Below are 25,583 nucleotides of genomic sequence, written 5' to 3' on the forward strand. Positions count from 1 at the left end.
TTGAGAAGGACCTGTATACACACACTATATACATACACTCAGTGCTTTAAGTGGGCCGGTACTCAGTACCGCCACTTCCAAATATAGCTCTTGAGCGTACCGCCACCTCTCCGTGCGCCCAGACCGTGCTTTTAGCGTACCGGTACGCTCATTTGCACATCTGTTTTAATCATTTGGCTGCGCTGCCGCTTTTCAGAGCGCCCTTCACAATGCACGCTTCCTAATTCGTCACACCGAGAGCAGAGACTACATTACCAATACACCCTTGAGTTGTACAAGTGAAAAGAGCATGCGTCGCTTCTGCCGCTGTCAGTAGCTACGTTTACATGGACACAATCGGAATGAAATCAATACGATTGATGAATCTGAACAAGGTGTTTACATGAATGATAAAGTAATCAGGTTGATGTGTGCGTTTATATGTCACAAGTTTCAAATCGGATCTGATTTTTTGACATGCACAAACTGCACGAATATACAGAGTTTCCCGCTATTCACGCATAAATATTCTCCTTTATTGGTTCTTTATTTGTTTTAAAAAGCAGACGTAATATTAATTCGTCTAAGGTCATAATGTAGACTAGAGCATATTAACCGTTTTGCCGTGCTGATCACGAAGTAAAAATGCCCCTCCCCGCGGCCAAAACCAGGCGTCTGTGGATGAGAATCCACAACAAGGACTAGTGGGACGTTGTCCTGCTTCACTTCACATACGCGCGAGTAAAATGAGAATTTTAGAATGACGGGAAACTTATTAATATGACACTTTATTCAACAGGAAAAACAGCTCCTTCCGCGCGTTATACTCATTATGTTTATTTAACGTCCTTGCACATGTGCAGTCCTTTCAGTTTCGGTTTTCAATCAAGGGATTACATGTTCTCTCGATCGGATTACATAAGGGATAAACCACCCCTTTCAATCCGATCGATATGTCATTCGGATCGAGCTCAATCGGATCGATTAAGGTGGTTTACATGAGGGTTTTTTAGTCCGATCGAGCCGTCAATCCGATTTTAAGTGTCCATGTGTCAACCATGGTGTCAACTGGTGGTCCGGAGAGGGTGTGTGAAACGGGTAAAGAAATGAAGCATAGCAAGACTCATGTTTATGTTCTACTGTTCTATGGTTATTATGTTATTATGTTTTATAATTTATTTTATGTACATTTTGTTAAAAAATTTTTCAATACCCTTTTGCACATTTTATTTATGTTCAGTAGCTCTTTCTAGCTCAAGCAAATTCACAATTAAATTATTTTTTATAAGGTCGTCTGTTGACTGCTGTATATAAAACCCCTTCAAGAGACAACAAGCGTTGTTGTTACCTCAGGGGAGGAGGGGAGTCAGCAAAAAAAAAATAAAAAAAAATAATAATAATAATAGAGTACCGGCACCTCTTTTGGCCCACTTAAAGCACTCCATACACTCCTGTGTGTTTCATGTTATTTTTTCTGTCCCTTTGTGTGATGTAGTATATACTGAAGTTATTAATATTCCTTAATGTGTTTGGTGATGTCTAGGTCATTACTGCAGAGTCCGCTGAGCTTCAATAATTATGCCGAGCGCTTTGATTTACTGCTGCATCTGGAGGAATGTCAGATGCATGTGGACATCAAGAGATACAACAGAGAGCAAGTCACCTTATTCAGGGACTCTGACAAAAGACTACTGGTCTTAAACGTGAGAGGAAATGTCTTTTTAAAGCACTTCGTGTGTTGGAGATTATAAGGTTTTTGAGGTCTGTTTGTGTATCTCTTGTGTTAAAGCTCCCTGGTGTATCAGAGAACAGGCCATCAGTCCTGAGGGGAGATCACCTGCTTCTTACCAAGAGTGAGGAGGTCGATTTCTCAACTGTGACCAAATACAAGGGCTACGTCCACAAAGTGGAACTGGATCAAGTCAAACTGGGCTTCTCCAGAAGGTATGAACTATGAGTGAGATTTCATACAATACATGTTGTATGTGGCATAACACCACCCTGCATCATATTTGCTGAATGAAATTCAATACTTGGTTGTTGTTGTTTTTTTGTTTGTTTTTTAAAAAAATTTGGGGTGCTGATTCCAAAAACGATGCCTGTTTTGCTCTAGCACACACTTCCTCACAAAATATGATATGCATTTCGGAGCATTTTTGCTTTCGACAACCATTTGTAAGGTGAAGAAGTCTTGCATTATCACTGAAACACCATAAAAACTGCCACAAATACATGATTCCTATCTTCCCCTGAGCCGGGTTAGAACTATTTGTTAAATTCTCAGCCGATTTTTACATGTATGACATTATTTTATGCCTAATCCTGATTTCAAGTTTAATGCAAACATGGCCCAGATGTTATCTGTTACATCTGTGGGTGTTTTACTTATTTATTTATTTATAAACTTGTGTTTATGTAAAGTTCTTGAGCATTAAATGGAGTATTTGGGCATATATTTAAAAAAAAAATTGCAGATAGTATGTGAAATTATAAATTTTGAATACTTATTTTTGTCGAAACTTGACATTTCACTGCTTTGGTAATGCATTAAAACTGATATATATATATATATATATATATATATATATATATAATCATTTCTTTTTTTCCCTGTACATTATGGAAAGTTTTTATTGATATTTTTAGGTAATATTAGGTCTTTTTTGCAAATCACCAGAATTTCTTTTCAAGAAGCAGGGCAGTGTAATCAGTCAAATTCATCAAGAGATGTCTATTCATTGAACATGTGTGTGTTAAGGTTCATTGACCATGTATACATTGATAAGATGAAATTCCGTGTGGAGTTCACGGTGAATCGTCTCCCATTGAGACTGCAACACAGAGCTGTACACATGGCGGTCCAGCACAACCTCAGAGATGTGCTGTTCCCCGTGGGCTCAAGGACTGTGACCCCTGTGTCTCCACCTGCACTGAGGTCAGTAAGACCCAGAAGTGCTATTGATATGCTATTATTATTATGCTGTTAAACCTTCAGATGGAAACATTGACTGTTTCAGCACAATGTGTGTGTCTCTAGACTCTTTGATCAACAGCTTGAGAGGAACCCTGAACAGTACAGCGCTGTATGTAACATCGTGACCGGTACGTCCAAGCCGGCACCGTATTTGGTGTTTGGACCTCCTGGCACTGGTAAAACCGTGACAATAGTGGAGGCCATCAAACAGGTAAAACTGGTTATCATACACACCAATGTAAACACCCCCCGACCGGGTCTGCATGAAAATGTTATATGGTACTATACTTGCCTGCCTGAAAGATTTTAGTGTAATAGCTAATACATTCAGTCACTCTTTCTGTTTGTTTTTCTCTTTCTCAACATCTCAGGTGGAGAAGAATATACCTGATGCCTATATCCTAGCTTGCGCTCCTTCTAACAGTGCAGCTGATCAACTGTGTGAAAAGTTGATCACTAGTCAACATGTTGATGCACGTAAAATATACCGACTCTACGCTAGTTCACGCAATCCAAAAGACATGCCGAAAATTCTAAAGGTTAGTGAATACAGAAAAAATTGTTTATATATATATATGCATACAGTATAAATATAAAACAACAAAAACATATTTTGTAATAAAGACAAGATATTTTTTAGTCACACTTTATTTAATGCAGTGAAATTCATGGATTATTAAGTGACCAAATGCTATTGTGGTGTTACTATATGCGATTTTTATTTTGATTGCCCGTGTGTGTGTGTGTGTGTGTGTGTGTGTGTGTGTGTGTGTGTGTGTTTAGAACAACTGCAATGTGGAGGGAGAGATGATTATTTTCCCATGTAAAGAGGATCTAATGTCCTACAAGATCCTGGTCAGCACTATAGTCACCGCAGGCAGGTGAAGGGCATCATCTTAAACAAGTACAATAAACTCAAATTTTTCTCATAGATATGATTTCCAGCAGTCAGTAAACAATGCGTCTGTGTTGGTAGGCTGGTCAGTGGGGGTGTTCCTGTGGATCATTTTTCTCACATCTTTGTGGATGAGGCAGGACATGCTGTGGAGTCAGAGACCATCATCAGTGTGGCAGGTGGGCAACTTCTCTCGCTCAGATGCGTGTTTGCTCTTTTTGCCTCCAATATGTACTGTAGTAAAAGTCTTAAAGTAGTGAAATGTTTTTGGAATCATTACATTGTCTCATTGGGTGTGTTTAGGACTGCTGAATGCAGAGACCGGGCAGCTTGTTTTGGCTGGGGATCCCAAGCAACTGGGACCAATCCTGAGATCTCCTCTTGCCATTAATTATGGGTTTGGTGAGATGCACATATATATACAGACACAACACTCACTCGACCTATAAGCTAAAAGAATGTATGTATATTGTTTACCATCTAAACTTTAACAATCGCTGAATCATGACTTGTAAATAAAAAAAAATTGAGGGATAAGCAAAATGGTGTGTTTTATCATTATGTATTGTAATCTGGAGTTGTGTGTCTTTCCTTTAGATGTCTCTTTGCTGGAGAGGCTGATGACACAGAATGATCTTTATAAGAAAGACGACATTGAGTTTGACAAACGCTACGTCACCAAACTTCTTCTGAACTACAGGTAGGAATAGGACACACCGGCGTGTTTAGTTCTTAAAGTCACCATGAAATCAAAATGTACTATTCTTATTTTTATGGAATTTAGCAGTATTTTTTACCCATGTACATCATTATTATTATTTTTTATAAAATGCATGTGCTCTTGTAAGATTTAGTCAAAATAACTTCCTCTTGTAAAGACATCTCTTCACTAATGATGTGTTGAATGATGAATGGCACGAGAGCGGGACCACCTGCCAATCACATGCAATTGCGAGAAAAAGAGTCAAAATTGTTAGATAAAACGTTGCAATTACCTATCTTTATTAATCCATGGCGGAAACCAGCTTTTTAAAATTTATTTAGACAAATTTTCAATTATTTAGACTACCTACTAGGTGTCAAGACCAAGTAAATAAATACAAAAAAGAATAATAATACATAAATCAGGTTTGTGAATAGTATGGTATATAATTAAATAAATAGTAAAGATTTTTAATATTGTCTATTTGTTAGTGTTGTGGCAAATAACATTATATCACTGAATAAGAGACAAACATGTCCAATTGTATTTGATGAGGTTTATTTTCTTGCAGCATTCATACAGTCACACAGAGTGGCTGCAGAGTGTAACAGTGAGGAGAGGGAATCCTTCCTTTTTTATAGTCTTAACTCTCAGAATTCTATCTCTCTAGGCCAATGATGGTATTTTCAACCATATGTGGAACATTCTTAGACTAGTTCATCATATTTTATCATTGAGTGGAGGCCCTCCTGTCACATACCAACACTTTAACATTCCAATACAATTCCATATTAGAATAAGGTTTGTGTGTGCTCTCTTAATGTCATATGATGGTAACACACATCTTAAAGATAACATTTCTTCCACATTAGTTTTCAGCCATACCATGAAAAATGTAATATTGTGCATTCCTAGGACCAATTTTAAAATTACATAGATGCCATAGTGTGCACTTATTTTACTCTCTCTCTCTCTCTTTCTTCAGGTCTCATCCATCCATTCTGAAGGTTCCTAATGAGTTGTTCTATGATGGGGAGTTGAAGGCATGTGCAAATGAGATCAGCTCAAACCAGTACTGCACTTGGGAGTACCTGCCCAAAAGAGTATGAGACATATTAAACAGCACTTTACTCACTAGTTAAATCAGTTTCCTGGAGATTACCCATTTGTGTGTTGTTGTTTTTTACCCCCCAGGGATTTCCTGTGATTTTCCATGGAGTTCCTGGGAAGGATGAAAGAGAGTCCAACAGCCCCTCATTCTTTAACACCTTTGAAATCGACATCATCATAGATTACCTGAAGAAGCTGCTCCTGACACAAGCCAAGAAGGGAATCTCTAGAATCTCCCCAAGAGAAATTGGCATTATCGCCCCCTACAGGAAACAGGTGGAGCCTGCTCTTGGACAGCCCTATTCTGTCCCCAAACAATAGCAGTTAAAAATGTCATGACACTTCTCTTGAATCTCTGATGGTCTGTACCATCACTTTACTTTCTCTGGGGGTTTGATTTCATAGGTGGAGAAGATCAGACGGGCCATCAAATCAGAAGAGGACCTCCAAAAGTGCATGTGCATTAATGACCTTAAAGTTAGTAGACACTCTGCTATGGCTTTTTATCTTAAATTAGGACAGGTGAACACAAAATGATATCCGTCTCCCTTTGTGTGTTCGGTGTGTTGTGTAGGTTGGTTCCGTGGAGGAGTTTCAAGGCCAAGAGAGGAAAGTGATCATGGTGTCAGCTGTTCGCAGCAGTAAGGAACACATCACTTTGGATGAACAATTCAGCATTGGGTTTCTCAAGAATGAGAAGGTACAGACCCCAAACTTTAAAAGGGTAGTGTAATATCAACATGATGTGAACTTGAACTAAGTTGTGTGCTACATTGTGAATATACTCTTTCTGTAACAACGTGCTAAAACATTATTTAGTCTTGAATTTGTTCAATTCATGTCTTGTTCTTTAGAGATTCAATGTTGCGGTGACAAGAGCAAAATCCCTGTTCATCATGGTGGGAAACCCCTTCATTCTGCGGACAGATGAAATCTGGGGCCGGTATATACTGTACACTTGCAACATACACATTGAAATGCAAACCCTGATGAGGAACTGACTAAATGATGTGTCTCTCTTTTGTATTTGTATAGGTTTATTGACTTCTGCTCCGAGCAGGGAGGTTACACCGGGCTTCCCTTTACCAGTGTAGAGGGCATAGAGGAGGTTGAAAAGCGTCTACTTGCTCTCAACTTTGACGATGAGAGTGGTGAGACAGTCTTTACTTATAAACCTTTGACTTAAACCTGTTTTCATGCCACAACTTTACTGGCTGCTGTAGATTTCAGAAATTATCTTTCTTGGGATGGAAAACTAAACTTGATTTAGTGTATTGTCAAAATACCTGGGAAGTCTTCATTTCAAAAAAAGAAAATTCATGGAGTAGTCATGCATGTTTGTTGATGGTCGCTCAAAAACATTACATTGTGTCAAATTTCAAGGTTTTGCCTTAATGCAAATGCATTGCAAACAGGAGGCTGTCCTCTTTCCTGCATTTTTTCAGAACCGGTTGTCAGCAAACAAAACATACACCTGATTATAATGCTTCCCCCTTTCATAAAGGAAGATCTTATAGGGCTTTGAAGACTTTAAAGAACTTGTCTGACTGAATTCAGTCAAAGTTAAAAATTATATCTCAAATAAATATATCACTTACCGGTAATATTGTTCCATAAATAATTAGCTTCTGCTCGATTTGAAAAGTTACCAGCAGTCTTGTTCTATGGTGATTTATAGTTTAATAATAGTAAGTAATACATAGTAATAATACAATAGTAATTTAAATATTACTACTAATAATATAGCCTTAATAACAATAGTAAATTAATAATAATGGTTTCAAGAAGGCATGATGTGAAAAAAAACTGACTGTTGTGTTCTTTCACCCCCTAGTGGAAACTGACGAGAGTGCGGCCCAACAATATCTGCATCTTGAATGGAGACATGATTACTAACAAAGATCCAGTCTTCACTTGCCACATCTGTTCTACACCTTCTTTTGAAGCTAGCATGGAAATCCAGGATCTTGCCATTCTTTAAAGCTGGTGTTTTTTCTTAGTGTTTTTTTTAAAACACTAAGATTTTTACTGTACAAAAATTCTTTAATCTACCCTGAAAAACGAGCATGTGGACTGATTTATAAACCACTGATCTTTTGACGATAAAGTGACTTTTTTATTTCTACATTAACAACAACATCAACCATTTTAAGTCAGACTGTACGATACACATTGTAGCCAAAACATTCTACAGCATTAACTTGGCTTAGATTTCTGGGAATTTAAATGTGTAAATTTCAGGCTTGCACATAACAGAATTTTAATCATATATATGTATATATTATCAGATGACAGAAAATATTTGTATCTACCTTGAAAATATGAGCAAATGGACTGATACATAAACCATTTTTTGCTGATAACGTGCCTTTCTGATTTCTACATTAAATCGTTTTTCTTAATTTGTTCATGATTGTAAGATAATCAATTCAAACATTTTTTTGTTTCACTCTGCATAAAATGTGGCTTTTAAAATTGTTTATTTGTAACATCTGAACATTGTCAGTCCCTTATTAATAAATCCTGTTCTTTGGATTTCAGCTTGTGCTTTGATTATTAAACCACAGACAATCAGACATTAATATATTTTCAAATGATGTCCATTAAAGGTGCAGTAAGCGATTTCTCAGAAACGCTGTTGATATTTGAAATCACCAAAAACAAACACGCCCCTACCAAAGAGGACCACACCCCTATCTGGATAGCTCTGCCCCAAAATTCAAACACGCTATCAAAGTCCCTTTCAAGGAAAGTCTGTTCACTCGAGCGGCCATATTTGTAATGCCTCCGGGCAGCTATTTCGGCCAGCCAAGACCAAGTCCTATCTATTTGAACGGGGGAATCCTGAAATACAAAAAACTGCTTGCCAAACTCACAATTAAATAACATTTTAAATCATGAACCAAATCTGACATGAACTTTACCCATAAATGTTCTTATGTTTCAAATAGCATAAAAAAGGTTTTTTTTTTCAGGCTAGATCAGCCAATGAACATGTGCAGTCCTAAGCACAAGTCTCTGCAGTGATGCAATTACTTTATCAATCAGCAATCAGGCTCTTTTACTCAGAAGGCGGGACATATTCTGCTGTATTGCATTGCAGTTTCTCCCATTCATAAGTAATAGGAGTAAACCGTCTTTCTATATACTCTTTGACGCTATACAGCACAGGCAGCTCCCCCGTCATGAGTGGACACGTCCCTTATTGCTGATTTGCTAAGTGTGTTTTGGTGCTAGCCACTTTCAACAGCGTTTCCCAGAAATTGCTTACTCCACCTTTACATGAATGTGAAATGAAAACATCTGTCGAGCGGTTTAAAGGGATGGTTCACCCAAACATGAAAATTCTGTCATCTTTTACTTACCCTCAAGATGTTCCAAACCTGTATGAGTTTCTTTCTTCTGTTGAACACAAAATAAGATATTTTAAAGAAGGTTGGTAACCAGTTGATGTACCCCATTGACTTCCACAGTAGAAAAAAAAATACTATGGAAGTCAATGGGGTGCATCAGCTGTTTGGTTACCAACATTCTTCAGAATATTTTGTGAATATTTTTTTTGTTCAACAGAACAGGCAATCATACAGGTTTGGAACAACATGAGGGTGAGTAAATGATGTCAGAAATTTCATTTTTGGGAGAACTATCCCTTTAAGGCCAATTCACACCGCACCGCACCGACAAACGGCAACAGATATTTCAGTGTGGATCAGATGCGTTTTCAGTCTGCTTTTTTTCCACCAATTGAGCATTTCGGATTTAGAATGTCTGAGAAGTGACATGCTGTAGTCTGGTGACTGTCGGCGTTGGTCTGCCTCTGTCAGTGCAGTGTGAATTGGCATTTACAGTGAGTAGGCCCTTGTGGCTATTGGAGCTGCTATACCAATCTGGGATTACTGCGAGCCCCAGTGATGTTTGAGCAATCATCCCATTGTGTTGGATACCAAACACCTACAGGCTCACAATCCTATCCTCATAACCTCTGGGTTATTATTTTTTCTATAGCAATTTATAGTCTAGGTCTGTCATAGAGACAGGTCTGCAACATCAGCACACCTGATCTAGTGCTATCTGTAAGGGAAACGGACATATTTTCTGACTGCCATTAAAAATAAACTGCTTACCCTACCTGGTATAAACCAACCAGGGCTTTTCTTCTCTTGACCTCTCATTTTAAAGTAACATGCTGGACATCTATTATAAGGGCATTCCCACTGGGTACTTAATTATTCAAGGACACAAAAAAAGATTTTAGTAACTCTGTCACCTCTACCTGCATTTAACCCATATTTGTGCCGCCAGCTATGGAAGCTCGTTTCCACCACGGAATAAAAATATTAAAGAGGTAATAGCAACTTTTTATCTAAATTCTAATCGAAATTTAGCGTTAGGACGTGGACTATTTTTCCTCAGAATTGCGAGTTTAAATCTCGCAGTTCTAACCTTATTTCTTGTAATTTCAAGTGTATAGCTCATAATTTTGACTTTTTTCCCCCTCAAGAGTTGTAAGGTATATACGACTTCTCACAATTCTGACTTTTCCCTCATAATTCATCTCTCTCAGTCCCAAAATCAGCAGTCAAAAAACAGACACACAGAGTACAGACTGGAAGTTTAAATGAATGATAAATGTATTTTTGCTGCTTCTTTTTTTCAAACTTAATCGCTGAGCATCATATACAGAGGCATAGAATAACTGTAAACCAGAACCGAAAGTTAGAGAAGATTTATGTACAAATACAAAATTAATATCAGTCTTTCTTCCAGAGAAGGAAGAAAGGAAAGAAAGTATGCTGGTGAAAAGAAAAAAGAGAAAGATGGCAAGATGGAGAGGCATTGGGTACTGACACACACACACTTTGGTTTCTTTATAAATATTTTTCTGTCATCCACTCCTGGATTTCAAGACATGTGGGGCGCAGCAGGTACTGTAGGTTTTTCCTGGGGTCAGTTGCAGAAAAGAACATGGAAGTGTCTGTGTGTGTGTGTGTGTGTGTGTGTGTGTGTGTGTGTGTGTGTGTGTGTGTGTGTGTGTGTGTGTGTGTGTGTGGCTCATAACAGTAGGCAACCGCCTCTCTTCTTGCGCTTGCGCACCTGCAGCGCTGCCCTGGTGGCCATCTCAAACACCTCACGCACTCCATCCTTAGTTTTAGCCGAACACTCCAAATATCCAAATGCACTGATCCTGTTAGCCATGTCACGGCCCTCCTCTGGTTTTACAGGTTCCTAAAACACACGTACACGATGAAAGGAAGCATTCTTTTAGAAAATAAACTCTTTTCACCCTCTCACTAGTTTCATTTGTACACTAACAATATCTAATAGTGAACACAATGTCTAATATTGAACTCTGCATTCAATTGATTAAAAGTGACAGCAAAGACATTTATAGATGTTACAAAAGGTTCCCATTTCGATTTCAAATAAATGATAAAGATTTCTATTTCAGCTAATAAAGCATAACTGTCAACATTGATAATAGTAAGAAATGTTTAGCAGTAAATGTTTAGCAGATTAATATTAACATGTAACTTTTTTGTAATTGCATACTCATTCAAAGCGAAGTAGGTTACAACTTTACAATATACAATGAACGTCAATAAACATTTCATACTGTAGAACTGTAGTATGCTGAATGTCACATGACTTCACATGACAATCTGCCACATTCCTGAAGAGATAAAATCAGGGTTTGAGCTCGATGAGCATTCCTAGACACGTTTCTTAGCTACCTTAAATGGTCCCCACAACAGTCCCTCAACACAAAGCATTGTGGTTAAAAGTAGCCGAAAGATTTGGGAGAATATGATGGACCATTACTGTACAAAATGTGTACACTAAAATGTACTCATTAGAATATCAGTTAAATATGCTACATGTATAAATATAAAAGTATTATGACGACTAGCATGGAGGTTTCACTACTGTATTTTTTTTTGCCTCACTCTTAAAAACAAACCTTCAGCATGATGTAATCCATGAGGGCAGCTTTTTCCCCTCAGGAAACAGCTGCATTTCCCTTTTCCTTTGTGGCTTTCAGAGTCAGGAAGTGTCCTGTTTGTTAAGGCAAAGGCCAACAAAAGGCCTCTGCTGTGTCTTATAAACCTCTACTTCATGTTACTATGGCAACATCTGCTTAACACGTGCACGCACGTGCACGCGCGCACACACACACACACACACACACACACACACACACACACACACACACACACACACACACACACACACACACACACACACACACACACACACACACACACACACACACACACACACACACACACACACACACACACCTGCCATACCTGTTTCATCTTGATCAGCTCCCTGCGTGTGTGTTCATCATTCCGCAGGTCCTTTTTATTGCCCACTAGGATGATGGGAACGTTGGGACAAAAATGTTTTACCTCTGGCGTCCATTTCTCTGGAATATTCTCTGGAAGAGGCCAGAACAGAAGTTATGAAACCTGATGCCAATGTTAACATATTTTTAGAAATAATTGAATACAATAAATTATAAATATTAATAACTGCAGGAAATTATTTTGCATTTCATTATTTAATGAAATTTCAGTATTTAAAGATAATCTTCAATTTTACCTTAATGTAATATGTACAAGTTGAATTACTTGCATGTAGTTAAGTAAGATTAAGTAAGATAGTAGTTAAGATTTTTTTAGTCACTTATGCTCAAAAGGGCTGCATTTATTTAATAAAAAATACAGTAAATCAGTTTGAAATAATTGTTTTCTATTCTAATATATTTTAAAATGTAATTTATTCCTGTGATGTCAAAGCTAAATTTTCACCATCATTCCTCAAGTCTTCAGTGCCATGTGATCATTCTAATATGCTGATTTGGTTGTCACAAAACATTTCTTATTAACACAGCTTTTTTTTGTGGAAAATTTTGATGCATTGTTATTTTTTTCAGAATTCTTAATAGAAAAATAGAAAGTTCAAAAGAACTTTGCTTACACACTCCGAACAATAGTGTGTGTGTGTGGTTAGGTACCTAAACTATCTGGACTGTCTATAGAGAAACACATCAGAATAACATCTGTGTCTGGATACGACAATGGCCTCAACCGATCATAGTCTTCCTGGCCAGCTGTGTCCCATAGAGCCAACTCCACCTAGAGAGAGAGAGAGAGATAGAGATAGAGATAAAGAGAGAGAGAGAGAGAGAGAGAGAGAGAGAGAGAGAGAGATAGAGATATAGAGATATATATATATATATATAGATAGAGAGAGAGAGAGAGAGAGAGAGAGAGAGAGAGAGAGAGAGAGAGAGAGAGAGAGAGAGAGATATATATATATATATAGAGAGAGAGAGAGAGAGAGAGAGAGAGAGAGAGAGAGAGAGAGAGAGAGAGAGAGAGAGAGAGAGAGAGAGAGAGAGAGAGAGAGAGAGAGAGAGATACTTCAGTATCGTTAGTCAGCTGATGTTAGTCAGCTGAGGTATGTCACTGGACTTTGAGTGGTCTTGTTGTCAATGTCAGTGGTCATAAATATAAAAAAAAACATTTATAAACCCAATTAAAGATATAACTGCAGTTCAAAATGGACTAGAGGTCTTCAATGACAATGCAAAACATTCAAGGGTTAAAAGACTTGAGAGTTGTTTTGTGAGTACAAGAGATGGAAATGAAATATGTGTACTGGAGCATACAGGAAATAGAATAAATGTAAATCAACAAACTGCAAATCTGTTTCTTTTAATCCAAAGTTCTGGAAAACTGGTCTGGGCAAATTTAACTCTGGGGGCCGGTTGTATAAACATAGCCATTATGTTAAGACAGTGTCTTAAGTTCTAGTGTGACCCACTATCAGTTAGTCAGGGGCAGTCAGTTTTACTTTTCAGTATTAAATTAGGCTAATCTACATTTTTATGATTTAAAACAACTATGAACAGTCTTAAAGAAAAAAAAATGGTGTCTAACTTGTAAGACTAGTCTTAGTGGTTTATGCAACCAGCCCCTGAAATCATATTCATCCTTAACTTATAGGTTCATTTCAATATCGTTGTCCTCCATTTCAAAGAAGCTTACAAGTCCAAACATGAACAAAAATCTTAAACAAACTATTTCCTGTAGTCGTAAGTTCAGATCAGAGGAGCACTCCCTCTTGCTGAACTTCTCTCATATTATATCCAGCATGTCTGATCAGGATGGCCTGACATTTGGGTTAAAAGGTTGCAGGAACACCCAATTCCCTCTCTCAAACAAGCATACACACCACATTCTCAGTGCTTCTGTCCACAAAACAAGGAAGAAGGACTGTGTACAACACTATAGAATAACTGACCTGTTTGCCGTCCACCTCTATGTCAGCAATGTAGTTTTCGAACACTGTGGGCACATAGACCTCTGGGAACTGGTCTTTACTGAACACAATGAGCAAACATGTTTTTCCACAGGCTCCATCTCCCACAATCACCAGCTTCTTACGAATAGCTGCCATCACTAAAGAAAAAGAAAGAAGACAACCATGAGACCTGGTTAAAATGAGATTCAGAAAACAAATACAATATTAATATTTTGTGATGATGACCCACTGGTTGTTGATTATCCGATTTATTACATAGGGTAAGTGTACCCATTAAGCCCATGTACTCTTTTAGCCCACTTTCAACTCTGAAGTCTAATTAAAAAAAGAGAAAATAATATTTTATGCTGCTCATTTTTTTAACCAATCCAGTGATTTGTTACTTCCCTGGCATTTTTTTATGGCATACCGATCACATTTGGCAATGTTGAGTTAGCCCCACCCATGTGCAAGCTGTCCCAGGGGACCTCACACAAAGTCACCCGAAAACTTTGCTGTTTCGGGACCCTTCAGAAATCAACACATTTCTGCCATTTCTTTGGTAACTACATTGATATTGTGTCAAATAAGAGATAAATGTATTGTTTTTTGTGTATGAACGAACAAATAGTACTTTATCATTTATATAATTTTCCTTTAAATGGAAAGACGAGTTTTATTTGCTTGCGTTCAAAGTTAAACTCTGGGTCAAACCATTAGCCTTACAGAAAGGCTAGACTGCCGAAGTAGTAAGCATGTGAACTGCAAACAATAAATATTTTGTGATTCATTTACAAATAAATACATCATAAATTGTTTTGTAGAGAAGATTATTTTCATAAATTAACTTTTTTTTTAAATGGGCATAAATGGTACAGTTCCACAAAACACATGCAAACCATAGCCAACACAAGCTAACCTCGAATGAAAAAAACTTAACATTTCTCAATGTGGGCACAATGAAAATTGAAATGATACTTAGTCCACAGTATATTTAAGCTCCATGCATGTATTTGTAAACATATCTTATATTTTTAAAGGAAAACATTGTCTTTTTTCACCATTACTCACTGTTGAACCCTTTAAGCCCACCTTATGTGTTTCAATGAGGAATCCTTTTTCTATGTATATATTAGCTAAAAATCAATGAGGAATCCATTTTCTATGTATATATTAGCTTAAATTGTGTAGATTACCTTAAATAAAATATAAATTGATTAGATAGATAGATAGATAGATAGATAGATAGATAGATAGATAGATAGATAGATAGATAGATAGATAGAATTAAAGCATCCGCTAAGAAAATAAAAAAAATAAGTTGGAGCCAATTAGCCATTTTAAATATCATAGAAATGCAATGCAATGAAATTAAAAAATAGAGACTGAAGAATGATACGAGAGACGTGAAAGTAGCAGCGGTACGTTGCCATTGACTGCGTGCGGTGAAATTTCCAGTTTCGCAGTAATTGTAAACAAACATTTAACAAATCAGAATCAAGTATTCCAGAGAGCCACGAAATATGTCCAAAAAATCATCACAATATTTAAAATCAAACCCCTGTTTGAGAAACACAACATAATAGAGTGTAGCTGGTCCACGGTCTTATCCTGCATTTATGCAGAATCAGAAGGCCAAAATGCGGATCAAGAACCAAACTCAACCACAAAATGAACATTACACTGGAATGAAAAAAGTACATTTTGTTAAAGGCCTTATTTGGGAGAAGTTGTTGCATCCACACAAAATGAGAGCATGTAGAGTATGGAACAAATACAGTAAGAAAGACTTTCCTGTCCCACCCTTTTCCTCTCTTTCCCGCAATTTGGAGAAAAAAATAAGGACACAATGGCCCAAAAATGTCACCGCCAAAGAACATGCACTCACAGCCACACATTTTCTTTAAATGGTGCCAATCTAACCAGTTGTCCACATTTAAGCGCGCGCGCACACACACACACACACACACACACGATTTTGGGCTTGTGTGCATGGTTCATGTGTGAGAAAGATGTAGGTTTATGTAGAAATTTAGACTAATAAACACACATGCCATTTTCCAACACATCAGCAGGCTAGGAAGTACAAAATAAAAATCATGGTAATATCACAGTAATATTGTTATTTTGGACACTTACCATGGTAAAACAATGTTTTTTTTAAGACAGATGGCGATAATACCACATTATTTTGGACAAGTAGCCTATCATGGCAATTTTGGACATATATTGTGGAAATACCATATTTGGACATGTACCATGGTATTCACTGAACCTTAGTGTAGCAAATACATATACATCAATACATGACACCATGGAATAAATCAAAATACCATGATATTATCTTAACTACTATTGAATAGTTTTTTTTTTAATGAAATTACTTGTCTTGCAAAATGCATTAAATGGAATGAAATATTTCAAATAAATGCTGAACTTTTTATTAAATCAAAGAAACCTGACAAAAGTATCACAGTTTCCATAAAAATATCAAGCAGTGCAACTGTTTTCAATGTTGATTATAATACATTTGTCTTGAGCACCAAAATCAGCATATTCGATTGATTTCTGAAGGATCATGTGACACTGAAGACATTTAAATAATATTAAAACAGAAAAAATATGTTTTAAATTGTAATAACTCTGCAATACTGTTTCTAGTGTATTTTTGATCAAATAAATGCAGCCTTGGTGAGCAAAAGAGACTTCTTTCAAACATAAAAAAAAAACTTGCTAACCTCAAACTTTTGAACAGTTGTGCAGGTACCTTTAAAATACTATATTTAGTAAGGAAAGTGTGTGTGTGAAGGGACTCACATATTAAAAGGTACGCTGTGTAACTTTTGGTGCTCTAGCGGTTAAACAAAACTGCATGTGTCTCGCGGAAGAACACTGTAACCGGAGATCCTTGTCTCTGTTTATGTATGACGAGTCACGCAGGGCACCATAGCGATTTAGAGTAACACAAAAACACGGTTTGGAAGGTAGATTGATGATGGACTTGCTCATAGAAAATGTGTAAATTTTGAACAAAAAAAAAAAAGTATTTTTATAGTGTACCTTTAATGAATGAATCAACATTTGATTACTGTAGTTTCAAACTAGTTAGAACTGCAGTTTCATAATGACATTTGGATTGGATGGTCACAGGAAGTTGTCAGCTTATCCTGAAACAGAGACACAGCTGACACACCCACACATTGAACTTGAAAAACACAGCGGACGAGTTCTGAGAGAGAGAGAAGAACCGAAGCAGGTCATTGCTATTCTTAAACGTACCTCCCTGGAGAGAGAAAGGTGTTCTTGGTGACGGCAGCCTATATTCTCACATGCACAGACATTAATCTCTGTTGCCATTATCTCAAGCCCTTCAAACACACATTCATGAACACCACTGGCTTTTTAAAACAGCTGAGAAGAACTCAAATTCACAAAGCTGACCTATCAATTCTCTGAAACTGAAATAATGAAGCAATTTGTTTTTTCAGTATAGATGAGAAAATCTGTGATGTCACACTGGGAACGAGCCACAGTGCTTGCTCTGGGAATGCCGTCACGTCTCTAAGGGCACAGTGTGGAAACATTTCCTCGGCCTCTGGTGGCAAGAAGAGAAAGAGCTCACTTCCTGTTCTGACTACTCCCTTCCTGTTCACATGCAGGCTCCAAAAAATATTGTATCTGGTGAAAATTAAAAAAGATTTAAGCCTTCATAAATCCCACAGCTGCTTCTGGGTATAAATCACTGTCAAACCGGAGTAGTGTTATGTTTAGTAATATTAATTCATTATTTTAGATTATATTTTATAGTTTTTATTTACCTTTTTGTAATTTTTTTATGCGCATGCATTTGTTATCTAGCTTTAATTTATTTTAGTAAGTTTTAACCTTAAACATACACTTAATTTCAGTTTGGTTTCAAGACAGCATTTCTATTTTTTGTTTACATTTTTTCAACTAAAATTGATATTTCACTGAATGAAAAACATTTTTAGTACTTTTTAGTTTTAGGAAACAATAACAATACTGAACTGGAGCAGAAAACAAAGTGTGAAACCCGACAGACTAACCACTGAGCGGTGGGATATTTTACCGGCTTTATAGTCGTCAAGGGAGGAGTTATTAAGAAAAAAAATCACATCAAACACATCACACAATCAAAAAACAATCAAGTTAATCAATACAGATAGGCAAGGATGTGGGTTGTTTATAGACTAGACAAGTAAACATTAAATTATACATGGCTTCCTTAAAGGGATAGTTCATTGGGGCACCCATTGACTTACATAGTATTGTATTTTCTCATACTATGGGTCATAGTCTATAGTCTCAGCAACTGTTTGGTTACCCACATCATTCAAAATATCTTCTTTTGTGTTCAGCAGAATAAATTCATACAGATTTGGAACAACTTGAGGGTCAGTAATGATGACAATTTTCATTTTCTGAAAAAAAATAAAAAAAATAAAAAATATCCCTTTAAGGCTGACAAATCAACTTGTCCTTGCCATCCTACATCTAGTCAATTAAGAAAATGTATAGTTCTGTACATCCCTAACATCCACAGAATCAAAGACTAGCTAGTTGAATCAAGCACTGACTGAATCAGCAGAAGTTAATCAGAAGAAACTGAAAAAGCGGGTTTCATTATGATTGATAAGAATCTAAAACAGTTCAATACAACCTGGATATGGAAAGTGAATGATTTAAATTGGATTCAGGAGGGGGTTTAGAGTTTCTGCTTCAAAGATTTTCATAGATCATAGGATAATTGAGTCAAGTCCATCACGGCAGCCTTGTTCCCTCCAAACCCACCACAGAATTGTCACACACAGACTAAACGGGGCCCAGGAGAGCGTTTTAAGGGTGCGCAGTGGACGAGTGTGAACACTTTAAATGCTTTCGATTGACCTTGAGCCACGGGAGCTGTGGACTGATGGGCCTCTAAAATGGCTGGATTGCATAATGAACAATCATGATGAATGTGCAACAATTTCTCTGGTGATATCAAATTAAGCAACACCGTGAACGACGCAACTATCTTAATGTGCTTTTAATTTGGCCATTAAGCTTCCTAAAGACCATGTGTCAATAAACTAGTTTCCAGTTCCCTCTTAGTCTCAAGGGAATGCGAGTATCATTTTAAATGGAGGTTTGACAGAATCATTTCAGTAAATCAGTTCAAACTGCCGGTTTCAGTGAATCAAAACTCTGAATATTATTCTATATCTATATAAATCATTCTGATATGCTGATTTGCTGCTCAAGTATCAAAACAGTTGTGCCGTTTAATATTTTTATGGAAACTGTGATACTTTTTTTCAGGATTCTTTGATGAAAAGAAAGTTTAAAAGACAGCATTTATTTGATTATATCTTTTGTAACATTATAAGTATATTTACTGACACTTGTACGCATGCATGCACTACGTGTGTATACATTGTGGAAAACATGCCTTGATTATTTTTGCCTTGCCTTAATAACCCACTATACGTCCCATCCCACGAAGCCACTATTTGTCCAATAACCCACTACACGTCCCATCCCACGAAACAATAACGGCTGTTTGGTTTAAATAAAATAAAACAAATGTTACTGTTAAAAGGCAATATCACCCAGTGTGAGGGTGCGTGAAGCGTCTCCACTGTAAAGTCTGCACTCATCTGTCAGACTAGAGCCCGACCGATATATCGGCGAGCCGATATTATCGGCCGATATTAGGCATTTTCATAACTATCGGTATCGGCATTTATAATGTCCGATAAATGAATATTAAAAAAAATGCGGCGTGCAGTGATTCATATAAGCGTGGCTCTGCCAATAAAGCACCTAAAAGCTGTCACAATGAACTGGCAAAAGCAATGATATGAATACATCAAATATAGCAAGGAGACATTATAATTGCTTATTATTAACAAGTGTTTTGATAGGACACTGAAACGTTTGAACCGAGTAACTCGCTCTCGGTCTCAGTCTCATTCCCACAAAGACCTCAGACAGGTAGGGTACATGAGAACAATTAAATGATGCTATTGCTAAGTGATGCCCACTGGCCTTGTTCTGTCTTCAGGAAGTAACGGACGATGTGAGCACTGGTGAGATTGTGTCTGGTGGACGAAGTGAATATATGATGCCTGCAGTGGGAGCTCTGTGAAACATGTGTCTGAACCTCACAGGCAAGCTGTGAAATCATGCAGCATTCTGTCACGATGACCCTATTTACTAGGGATGAGCAAAATGACATCACTAGTTGGGATAAGCAGTCACAACATCAGATTGTCACTATGTGGCCAAAAGAAATCACGATAACGATATTATTGTGAATGCGATAACTATAGAATCATTTTTGAATAATGTTAATAATAATGGCAACAGTCAAATATTTTTGTTTGATTGGGTTTTAGATTTTCTGAGAAATTAATCATGCTCATAAAACAAAAACAAAACAAAAACACTAAAGTACGGAGGTGGAGGAAGAGTTTTTACCATAACTAAATCACAAAAAGGAAAAAGTTGGCACACCACAGCTCCATAAATAGAGAACATGCAATAAAACCTACTGTGGCCTACTCTGTGTGCACTCTTGTCAAACTTTTTGTTGTAACCATGTGTACAAAAGCATGTTGACAGGCCCTTCCTGTAGAGTGGGGTGTCTAACCTGTTTTTAAAAAAGAAAACTCCCACAATGGCGAACTGACTTAACTATTTTTCGGTAGAGCTTTCGCCTGTCGCTGTAAAACGATTTTGTGTGGCAGTAGTAGCTACACAGCGTCATCGCAGCCTTCTTTTTGCCGTTTTATGATGGGTGGTAACCAGTTTTAAAGAGCATGATATTCACATAAGTGCAGTATTAACGTAGGGCTGGGCGATATGGCCTAAAAAAAATCCCTGATTTTTTCACAAAAAATCTGATTTACAATTTAAATCAATTTTTTTTCTCTCCCTACTTAAAATCATTCTGCAGATGACAAAGAAATTGTTCAAAACAAGTTTTAACTTTATTTTGTTTTAATATTCCCTTCTGGGATTCGATCTCGATTAAAGTGCAATCAAAAACAACAAGCCAAAAAGACAAGAGGACAGGCCCTGTCTCTGAAAACAATGAAAATGTAACAAAATAAAATGGGTGGATTGGGATTGGGGGGATGTGTAAAAAAAACAAAAAACTTGCATCACAATAAGTGTATTGTGATTGTCAAATTATTTGGTAACTAAACATAATTTTATTACGTTTACTGGAATGCTACTGTTTTTATTATTGCTTAACACAAATTTCACAATTTCAATTCAATTCTTGTGATTTGATTCTGATCTTCAATAAATATTCCTTTGGATAAATAGGTACAGATACGTTAATGTGTTAATTGTTCTCAAAAAAAAAAAAATCACCTAATGCTGTAAACATACTGACAGCCCTGTCAGCTGGTATTATTAAAGGTTAAAACTAACTCAAATTCAATGTAATGCATTTTTTTTATAATAACAACGTTATACTATTTTAATGATATAGGTAAAAATATAATAAATGTGTAATATAGTTATCATATTTAGCAAAATACTCCTCTCTATAGCAATTATTTTAACTCCAACTAACATGCCTGCTATGGGTCATTAAAAGGCATCCTGAGGTAAATGTAACGTTACGTGGCATATGTTGTTCTCCAGCTGTTTTATGGACATCTTTCCGCGGTTGAAAAACACTGATCGATCGATTTTATTACATTTCGGTAAGTTGGTAGTAAAGAATAACAGATGATCGGTTCACGTGCCGCTTGAACTGAGATCTGCCAGCGTTCTTTCACGTCACATTTACAAGCGCCAAAACGGTGTTTATTGTTTGAATTTCGTAATAAAATTGACAGAATCGGAGAACCTGTTTCATATCGATAGTAACCTGCTCTGTCTTGTCTGTCGTTGTCAGTGTCCTCTTTGCTTCGCGATTTATCTCTGTGAGAAAATGGATGTGTGGCGTGAGAGCGTGTTAAAAGTGACAAAATTGCGTCTCTCACAGTGAATTTGAGAGTTGGCGGCCCTGCAGATTCAGCTTGAATTATATTTTAGATTAGCTTTTTTTTATACATATATAATTGTATATAACAGTGTATATATATATTTCAAAATGTATTAAAACAATGTTCTATTACTGAGCGAGTACACATACACAAAAATCAATGTTCAGAATTGTGTTTTTACACCATTGCACCTTTAATACTAGATGTATTAGGCTCAAAATGATCCATGATGACCAATACTGAGCAATTATTTTCAGTAGGAATCTCACTGTGCTCGCTGTATGCCACTGTATAAAAAAGGTAAAGATGATGAATCCCGCTCTCCAGGAAATCTGACTGGAGCTTCAATATACTTAAACCCACTGGAGCACATTGGAAATATTTAATAGGGTATAAGTATTCATTTAATAAGGTGAAGCTCTGCCATCAATTCACAGCTAACCTCACAATTAATGACCCGTAGAGATCATCAGGGGGTCTGTAAGGTCTTTAAGACTGAGACACCTCACAGAAACGCACACTTATTCTTTTCCCACTGGATCGCTAGTTTTATATCAGAAACATGTAGGCAAAACTGAATTGAACCAGAAGGGTTTTGATAAGTGTTTGCTGGTGTGTGTCTTCAATATTCCTGAGAGGGTGTCAACCTAGGGGTGTGCGATATGATGATATCAGATCATATCAGTTGTCTTAAAGTGATAGTTCACCCAAAAATAAGACATTTTGTCATCATTAACTCACCCTTAAGTTGTTCCAAACCCGTTTGAATTTAACCAACATAAAAAAAAGTGATATATTTTTGCCATTTCCCCCACCTCATTCCTGTTCAGACGAAGTGTGAAGTTCCTGCACAAACTCATTGACTCCACATTTCTTATATTACACCACTTTCAGATAAGCAGCATTTCTTGCTGCGTTTCTCTAGTAGGTGCTGGTCTAAAACAGCAAACACAGCCAGAAGATCCTAATGTTGATCCTAAATCTAGCAAAACAGCTTCATAGTTTTATACTGAAAACCTTGCCAAGTTTGGTTATAGGAGGATTTCAGTAAGTGGCAAAATGTTGTTCCATGGGAGAAGATCTAAAAATGGAGACCCTTAAGTGTCTCATTATTCCTCCCCTTCATAACCTTAAACACGAATCACATCATCATAAGGAAGCTTCTAGAATCCTAAAAATCTATTAGTAATAACACCTCCACTCTGTAACCGTTCATGCCTGTGTGCCACTGACACTGAACACACAGTAAGACTACAGAATATGCCTGCTACTGTCAGGCAGACCTTAAAGTCAGCATGACAGTTGCAAAAGTCTTTTCTTCCCTATTGCGATGTATATCCGAGTGAAACGGCTTCATGAACCAAAACAAAAGTAGGGCGGTACTTGATTTTGTCGATCAGGAACTGATTGGATCTTATGTTAGTGACAAGTTGTCCCATTTTTGTGCTGAAACACACACACATATATGTATATATATATATATATATATATATATATATATATATATATATATATAGCAATATTCCATAAAAAAAAAAAATAGAATGGTAAATTGAGACTTTAGGCTAAGCCAGACAGTTCAAGGCAAGGCAAGGCAAGATTATTTAGCTATATAGCACATTTCATACACAATGGTAATTCAAAGTGCTTTACATAGAAGAAATTAAAATAATCAAAAGAAATAAGAATAATTAAAACAGTTTAGAATAAAAAATAAAGTACAGTACGAACAGTCGGACGAACAGTGGTACAGTGCTCATTCAGTAAATGCACAGCTAAACACATGTGTTTTGAGTCTGGATTTGAATGTGACTACTGTAGGAGCACATCTGATCTCTTCTGGAAGCTGGTTCCAGCTGTTCACCCAAAAATAACTTTTCATTTTGTTCAATGAATATACATTGTATGGGCAAAAATAGTTACACAATCTTGTCATAAAAGAAAATGATAATAGATATTTTTTGGCTGAAATATCACTTGATTAATTTCACTGTGAGGTGTGTGTGTGTGTGTGTGTGTGTGTGTGTGTGTGTGTGTGTGTGTGTGTGTGTGTGTGTGTGTGTGTGTGTGTGTGTGTGTGTGTGTGTGTGTTAAACTACGTTTAAAAAGTCTGTTTTTTGTGATCAACATGTAACAAATATTATTCACTAATTTATTTATTTATTTATTTATTTATTTTTTAAACTTTCTCCTTTTGAAATAAGTCATTCGTATTGATTTCAGCATGCAATCCTCTGGCCAATGGTGTGATTTGGGTAACGGGACTACAAAGTCTTTTGGACCACTATTTAAATTATCACATCACGCTATCCAGATAATTGTTCTACATTTTTATTGATCGTCAGTTTACGTATAACAGTAGATTAATATGTATGATAGGCCTATTTAATTACTTTTATTAAAATCGATTCTTTTTTTTTTTATGCATCATCATAAAAAATACATAATGCTTTTTAATTATTTTCAGGGAAAAGCACGGCTAAAGTAGTTCCAGGCAGGTCTTGACCGCATTACAGTTCCATATCACAAGGTCCTTACAGCCTACAATAGCAAAATAACCAAAACCCACAACGACACCGACCAAGCAAATAAATATAGTAAACAATAGGTTAAAAATGACTAATTATTTCCATGTTTTTTTTCCACAAAATAACATTATATTATTTACCGACAGCATTTTCTCTCTCCCAGTAAACCTCCCTCAAACGCACACACATACAGTACGGACAGACTCTGCTCTGACGATTTTATCAGTAAAATAGTTTAACAACTTAAAAGCAACATGCCATTTCTCACTAGCGAGGTAATAATGGCACTGTCCTTGGAGCGGATAAACTTAAAGTTTCGCTATTAGACGCTGGTGCTGAACACTGTTGAGAGCCTCGTTTACACTGTCAGTGAACTGTGACCCAATTCCGATTTTTTGCTCATATGTGACACAAGATCGGTTTCAGGCCTCGTTCATATGTGGAAATAAATCAGATATAAATCAGATGTGCCAATGCGACTGTCGTGTAAACAGGTAGATCGGATATTCTGAGGCATTAGGCTCCGTCTCCACGGTTTAATGACGAGAGAAACCCCGACACGCATCTGCGAAACATCGCGTCGTCGTAGGAGAGAAGTGTGGACACATGTCGACACAACATATCAAAGCTTGGCTTGCTCATTATGCCATAGACCCACTGCTCCTCGTTAAAGCCCGCAAAGATCTCATGAAAGTGCGTGTCATAGCACAAATTTTATTTCTCGTGCCATTTACGGCAAAAACATTTTTGCATTTATATGATATGCACTTTATAGCGTGTAATACGCACACATCCCACAGCCCTAATCCTACCCAAGGTGTTTACAATGTGTATCATGTGCATACTAATACTAATGCACACTAATACTTTATAGTTTTATAATTATTCAATGACTTGACGTCAATTATTCTTTACATATTACACAGAGGAAACGGATATCACAAGTTGTTGGTTTCTTCGTGTTTGTCTTTCTTTAATGCTTTAATGCATGCAATTTTCCTGGCAAACAAAGCCTGGTCTTGGAATTTGAACAGAACAGAGAGATAACCGAGATTAAAACCAGAGTTTATGATTC

At 36.8% G+C, this 25,583-nt stretch overlaps 2 protein-coding genes across 4 annotated transcripts in view; one reads left to right on the forward strand and one right to left on the reverse strand.

Moving 5' to 3' along the window:
- Positions 1-8,201, forward strand: part of mov10b.2 (Mov10 RNA helicase b, tandem duplicate 2) — a 52,396-nt gene extending 44,195 nt beyond the window's left edge. For all 3 annotated transcript variants that reach the window (XM_077223047.1, XM_077223048.1, XM_077223049.1), the window contains exons 7-22: positions 1,523-1,682; positions 1,769-1,923; positions 2,738-2,914; positions 3,017-3,164; positions 3,325-3,492; positions 3,737-3,834; positions 3,930-4,027; positions 4,152-4,250; positions 4,446-4,548; positions 5,537-5,654; positions 5,746-5,937; positions 6,067-6,138; positions 6,236-6,361; positions 6,516-6,604; positions 6,697-6,812; positions 7,496-8,201. In XM_077223047.1, coding sequence (XP_077079162.1) covers positions 1,523-1,682; positions 1,769-1,923; positions 2,738-2,914; positions 3,017-3,164; positions 3,325-3,492; positions 3,737-3,834; positions 3,930-4,027; positions 4,152-4,250; positions 4,446-4,548; positions 5,537-5,654; positions 5,746-5,937; positions 6,067-6,138; positions 6,236-6,361; positions 6,516-6,604; positions 6,697-6,812; positions 7,496-7,557 — 1,981 coding nt within the window. In that variant the 3' untranslated portion in view covers positions 7,558-8,201. The remainder of the gene's footprint in view (positions 1-1,522; positions 1,683-1,768; positions 1,924-2,737; positions 2,915-3,016; positions 3,165-3,324; positions 3,493-3,736; positions 3,835-3,929; positions 4,028-4,151; positions 4,251-4,445; positions 4,549-5,536; positions 5,655-5,745; positions 5,938-6,066; positions 6,139-6,235; positions 6,362-6,515; positions 6,605-6,696; positions 6,813-7,495) is intronic.
- Positions 8,202-10,268: 2,067 nt separating this feature from the next.
- Positions 10,269-25,583, reverse strand: part of rhocb (ras homolog family member Cb) — a 35,243-nt gene continuing 19,928 nt past the window's right edge. The window contains exons 2-5 of the mRNA XM_077223050.1: positions 13,972-14,129; positions 12,680-12,800; positions 11,970-12,100; positions 10,269-10,887 (exon numbers count right to left, since the gene is read on the reverse strand). Coding sequence (XP_077079165.1) covers positions 10,714-10,887; positions 11,970-12,100; positions 12,680-12,800; positions 13,972-14,127 — 582 coding nt within the window. The 5' untranslated portion in view covers positions 14,128-14,129 and the 3' untranslated portion in view covers positions 10,269-10,713. The remainder of the gene's footprint in view (positions 10,888-11,969; positions 12,101-12,679; positions 12,801-13,971; positions 14,130-25,583) is intronic.

The sequence above is a fragment of the Siphateles boraxobius genome, unplaced genomic scaffold (assembly GCF_051911475.1).
Source record: "Siphateles boraxobius isolate OS27281-9 unplaced genomic scaffold, OSU_SipBor_1 9, whole genome shotgun sequence".
Classification (NCBI taxonomy): domain Eukaryota; kingdom Metazoa; phylum Chordata; class Actinopteri; order Cypriniformes; family Leuciscidae; genus Siphateles; species Siphateles boraxobius.